Genomic DNA, 6,464 nt, shown 5'->3' with positions numbered 1-6,464 from the left:
ATTAATTAATAATTGTTTAAATTTTATTTTTTAAAAATATAAAATTATTAATTAAGTTATTTAAAATTAGCTGATTAAAATTTATTTACGTATACTTTTCTTTTTAAATATCAAGGCTAACTGTAACCAGAACTCAAACCTTAAACCTTCAAGGAGTCAACGCTTTAACGAATCAGTGATTGTCACTACACCAAATATTTTCTTAGTATAGTGAGTGCTAATAATTATATATAACATAAACATATGATAAATTCTATCCAACTTTCTTTAAAATAAGGTGATTTTTTCGATATTCAATTAATTTGAGGGTATTATATATCTTTTTACATGTTCCAATTAATTAATACTAAGTGTATTCATTAATTCCAATCAGCAAATAAATTTTTAATTTTTAAAAATAAAAAATAATGAATTTAATACATGAATTAAATACTTTATATATACATATCTTAATATATTGTACGTACATTTAACTCTGATTAAATTAAACCATCATATGTGATAAATTTTAAATAAATTATTTAAAAGAAAAAAAAGAAAAAAAATAGAATTGAGCTGTTGTATATGTTGCTGGAAAAAGAGGGAAGAACATAGAACCCTAATCATTTTCATCTAATTTCGTCTTCTTCTCTTTTCTATATTCACAAAAAAAATTTGTTTTCCTCTTCTTCCCTCTCCTTCGCTCTCTGGATATACCTTCTTTTTCCTCCTTCTAATATTCGAAAGTCGTCGATCTTGTTGCTGTAATCCAGAACAATCCATCATTTTTGGGTTAAATCTTTCCAAATGATTATAAAATTGTGACGGCATATGTGAAAGAACGATGGATTGTTCTGGATTACAGTAACAAGATCGACGACTTTCGAAGATTAGAAGGAGGAAAAAGAAGGTATATTCTGAGAGCGAAGGAGAGAAAAGAAGACGAAAACGAATTTTTTCTGTGAATATAAAAAAGAGAAGAAGACGAAATTAGATGAAAAGGATTAGGATTCTATGTTCTTCCCTCTTTCTCTAACAGCATATATAACAGCTCAATTCTAATTTTTTTTCTTTTTTTTTTAAATAATTTATTTAAAATTTACCACATAAAATACCAAAAAAAAAAAAATTTACCACATATGGTGGTTTGATTTAATCAGAGTTAAATATATGTACAATGTATTAAGATATGTATATATAAAGTATTTAATACATGTATTAAATTCATTATTTTTTATTTTTAAAAATTAAAAATTCATTTGCTGATTGAAATTAATGAATACACTTGGCACCAATTAATTGAAACATGTAAGAAAGGTATATAATACCCTCAAATTAGTTGGGTATGAAAGAAATCACCTTAAAATAATATGTAAATTATTTTTTATGATGTATCATATTTTAATTGGATATTTGCTTTTAATTTGAGTTACTATCTTAACCATAGTTAGATTATATTATAATTAAATTTTTAAAAGAGATAAATGTATAATTTATTAAAAGATTAGAAACTGGTTTTTTTTATTTTTCAAATCATGATAATGGTGGTTCTAATTTTAAATTTTTTTTCCTCGTTGAATGTCACTCAACAACTCTTCTTCACCCGTCAGCCTCTCCTGAAGTCTCGAATGACCGAACTCCAGAGTCCAGAAGTCACGATGGCCGACTCCTCTGATTCGTCTCGCCAACTCCGGTGCGTCTCCAACACTACGCACGTCTGTGGCTCCCTTGCTCTGCGTCGTCACGTTTTCTTGCTCTGGTGCGTCTTTCGTCGTCGCGTCTTCGTCCGTCGCTGCTGTCACCTATGGCCAGAGTCTATTTCGCAGACAGGTTGATTTTCTCTCTTTTCTGCGTTCTTAAAACTCCCCATCAGTTGGCTTATAATTTGATTACAATCAACGAGGTGGTGCTGCTTGGGAGGCGCGACGAGGATGAAGGAATATGGGAGGAGCGAAAGGCCGAAAGCCATTAACAAAAGATTAGGATACATCTTCTGAAAATAATTTAGAAAAAAAAACCATGTTTTAATTTTTAATACTTTAAAAAATTGTATAATTAATTACTCATTTTAAAAACTAATTTAATAATAAAATAGTCTAACCATGATTAACTTAATAACCAATTAAAAAATAACACATCACACATAATAAGTTACATGTTATTTTACACAATTTAATTAATAATTTAATTGTTAAATCACTAATTGAGTTATTTAATAATTTAATTGGATCTCAATTATCGATTCGATTCTAATAACTATAACAAAAAATTTTAAACTTTATCAATAGCTCAAGTAACTTTAGGTAGGACAGATGAATGGAATAGAATAATTTAATTAAAATTTATAAATAAAAAATAAAAATAATATTATAATTTTTTTTAAATAATAATGAGAATAATATGAATAAATACACAACATCCAAAATATATAAAGACAATAATCAAGTGATGAATTGCCCACATCTCTCTTACTATTTTCAATCTAATGAATATTATAATATTCATGTAGCAGGTTGTTTTCGCTGTTTCTTATAGAAAGATTTGATTAATCCTTTGTAGTTCACAATATAGTCCAAGTTCTTTATAGAAGAGTTCTATTCTTTTACTTTGCTATACCATTATATTGAGGTATATATATATAATTATGAATTGTCTATGAATATTATTTTCCAACAAAATGTAGCAAAATCACCATATTTGTATTATTTTCCATTGTCTATCCTAAAGAACTTTGATAATTTTCCTTCTAATGTCAAGCTATGATTACGCTTTGAATTCTTTGAATATTAGGAAACGCTTTGACTTCATCATGATAGGAAACATCTTCGCCGCCCTGCCGCTTTGCCGCCCTACTGTCCTGTCGCACCGCACCGCACCACCACCAGCTTCTTCTTCTTTGAATTGGATTTTTTTGTGAAATTTTGGATTTTTTTTGTGAAATTTGTTGTGGAATATTGTTGTTGCTGAAATTTGAATTTGGAATATTGTTATTGCTGAATTTGTCGATTATTATTCAAAGTGCATGTTGCTTGAATTTTCTGATGATGATGATGATGAGGCCATGATGATAATGGTGGTGGTGGTGGTGGGTTCTTGTTCAGCTTGGGCTTTTGGTTGATTTTAGTTGATTTTGGAGAAAGTTATGATGAAGATGATGATGACCATGATGATACTGATGGTGGTGGTGGTGGTTCTAGTTGGGCGTAGGCTTCTATTCTGGTGGTGGTGGTGGTGGTTGATTTTGGGATGAAGGGAGAAGGGAGAAGGGTATTTTCGTCCGAGGGACGATTTTAAAACAAACTTAAACTTTGGGGACCATTTCGTAGCAAAAAAAAAGTTGGGGACGATTTCGATTTTCGACCTCTACGTTGGGGACCAAAATCATACTTAACCCTATTAGTTTTATGTAATCAAATAGCTCTCTCTCTATGCGCCTTCAAGGTAGTGCCAGCCTTAGCTTCTCTCTTCTCTCTATCTTTCGTCCACTTTCTTTTTTCTTAAAAATTGTTAGAATATGATTAGGATCAATTAGTATTATTTAGTATATCTGAATATTTATTATAGGAGATTACGTCTTTATTATTACTATTCTCTTAGTACCTATAAATACCCTTTTATATTGTATCATTCCAAAAACAACTTGAATAGACAACTTGAATACACTCAATAATACACAAATCCTTTCTCTTGTTTAGTCTCTTGTTTCTAACATGGTATCCTCCTTGAAGAGGATAGATTATTTTTCTTGCGGTGAAATTACCGTAATTTTTTGTATTTTTTTCTCTATGTCATTTTTCTTTACCTTTTGTCACTCCTTTGATGCTTTTTTACCTCACCGACTAGCCTATTCTCTCCGTCTTGTGTCTTTTCGAGTCGAATGATCAAACACCAATGTCATGCGCTGTTTTCCTATTCTCATGAAGAAATCATATAGTTTTTGCTCTCTTTCGGCAGTTCCGTCTGTGTTCTCTCGTGACAGTTCCGTCTATGCTTCCTTCAGACAAGCGGCAGTTCCGTCTGCACTTCCTTCAGACTAGGGGTAGTTCTATCTGGCTTCCTTCAGACAAGCGGCAGTTCCATCTGCGCTTCCTTCCGACAGTTCTATCTGCACCCCTTTTATCAGTTTATGCAGTTTTTTTCTCTTTATTTTGTTGTTTTAAATAAGTTTCAAACTCAAGTTGTCACTTGAGTTTGAGGGGGATGTTAGAATATGATTAGGATCAATTAGGATCAATTAGTATTATTTAGTATATCTGAATATTTATTATTACGATTCTCTTAGTACCTATAAATACCCTTTTATATTGTATCATTCCAAAAACAACTTGAATAGATAACTTGAATACACTCAATAATACACAAATCCTTTCTCTTGTTTAGTCTCTTGTTTCTAACAAAAATGATTTTTAAAACGTGTGAGAATTAAAAAAAAATGTTAAATAATAAAAAATTACACTTAATAAAATAATTAAAAAATAAATTAAGAAGAATTAAGTTCAATTTTAATAACTTTTTTGTGGTGTTTTTCCCTTTGTGGTGGTATTTTTTAGTTTTCTTATGATTAATGTTAGTATGATGTTAAAAATTTGGAAGGAAAATATTATAAAAAAAAAGATTTTGGTTTGTAGAAAAATTTTTAGATTTAAAAAATGTTTAAATCTATGTAAAAAAAAGTATTATTTTACTATTTTGTAGCACATTTATGTAGATATAAAAACAAAAAGATTTATATTTGTCTTTATTTTTATTTTTTAAGATTTTTAGTAATTGAATATTGAACTCCTCTCTGATTATAATTTAACATATAAAATATTTATCTTTCTTTTTTTGATGTAACATTTATATTTTTACGCTATCTATAAGTACCGTTTAATTTTTTTTTTAAGGAAAAATGATTTCTTCTGATGGAAAAAAAATATTGATTTTAATACACCTTTTGGTCCTAAATAATTATTTATCGTTGGAATTTGATTTGGTTCTAAAATAATGTCTATTTAAGAAAGTTAAGTCATATCATTTAATTTTTTTGGAAGAGTATAAATAGACAATAAAAATATTAAATAATGTGAACAATTGATATATCGAATGTTCAATTTACTAGCTGTGTGGATAGTTATTCTAATATTAAGATTTAGGTGAGTAAATTAGAGTGTAGTGTGGTTTATTTAAATTGGGCCAATTTTAGAATTTATTGTTTATGTTGTTTAAGAAAGTCATTGGTTATTTGGTTACCTAACATAACCTAATTTTTTTTAACTAATAACCCTATTTAACAAATATTTATATATACTTCATAATAACAAAAGTACAAAATGCATCAATATTTAATTGATCCTGCTTTATATATATATATATATATATATATATATATATATATATATATATATATATATATATATATATATATATATATATATATATATATATAACACGAATTCTGAGTTTATTAGTAATATTGACACGAATTTTGAGTTTATTAGTAATATCACAAATTTTTGTGCAGGGTGAGAATTTGGATCATCAAAACCATACAAATTCAGAAACAGACAATGTGAAGGAGCAATCCATGATAGTGAATGGCACATCTCATGCATTTCGTGGTTGGTATGCTGATGGACCCTGGCAAGGTAATAATAATAATAGTATTATTGCTTCTTTTTATTTTAAGAAAAATGTATTAAATAGATATTTTTCTATCCCGAGGCTTAAACCTAATAAAAAAAGTGTATTCAACCAAGAAAGATGCAACAATATTCAACTTAAATTTTATATATATATATAGGTGAGTTCTATAGTGATTTATTGTTCAGTGGCTAAAGGTAACTTTCTTTTGACTTTCCAATAGAATAAGGACACGTGCATGAAATGAAAGAGTGCACTAACTTTCGGTCAAAACTAGCCGTTAGTGTTAAGTAGGGTAACATTAATAGTTTACCGCAGGGGCATGGATGGAATTTTGGGTTCCAAAAACAACACTTTGACATGGGCCAAAGTTTGGGTCTGACAAAAACGTATAATTGAAAAACTGGTTGGATGACTAAAAAATTCTTAGACAATAACTAAAATTTATAATCTAATTTATAAATTATCTTATTTAATATTTAATAATTATTATTAAAATAATTATATAATTTTAAATATAATAAATATATATTTATAGATGTATAATAAAATAATTGATTAAATTAAAATTTTTTCATACTAAAAATTTTTTGTTATCGTAAATCATAAATAATCTTAAATTTTAATTTAATTAGTTTGAAAATTTTATATTTGTAAAATTCAATAATAATCAAGACACTTCAGACAATGCACACGCTTTTTCAATAATAAAATGTTGGCTTAAACTAAAAGCGTGTGCATTGTCCGAAGAGTCTTGATTATTGTTGAATTTTATAAATACAAAATTTTCAAACCAATTAAATTAAAACTTAAGATTACTTATGCTTTATGATAACAAAAAAATCTTTAATATTAGAAAATTC

At 27.8% G+C, this 6,464-nt stretch overlaps 1 protein-coding gene across 1 annotated transcript in view; it reads left to right on the top strand.

The window, feature by feature from the left end:
* LOC107642026 (spermidine synthase 1) overlaps positions 1–6,464 on the top strand; it is a 25,034-nt gene that overhangs the window by 7,809 nt on the left and 10,761 nt on the right. The window contains exon 2 of the mRNA XM_016345360.2: positions 5,483–5,606. Within this exon, the coding sequence (XP_016200846.1) occupies positions 5,483–5,606 (124 nt within the window). The remainder of the gene's footprint in view (positions 1–5,482; positions 5,607–6,464) is intronic.

The sequence above is a fragment of the Arachis ipaensis genome, chromosome B05 (genome assembly GCF_000816755.2).
Source record: "Arachis ipaensis cultivar K30076 chromosome B05, Araip1.1, whole genome shotgun sequence".
NCBI lineage: Eukaryota > Viridiplantae > Streptophyta > Magnoliopsida > Fabales > Fabaceae > Arachis > Arachis ipaensis.
This window is presented reverse-complemented; position numbering and strand designations above follow the sequence as displayed.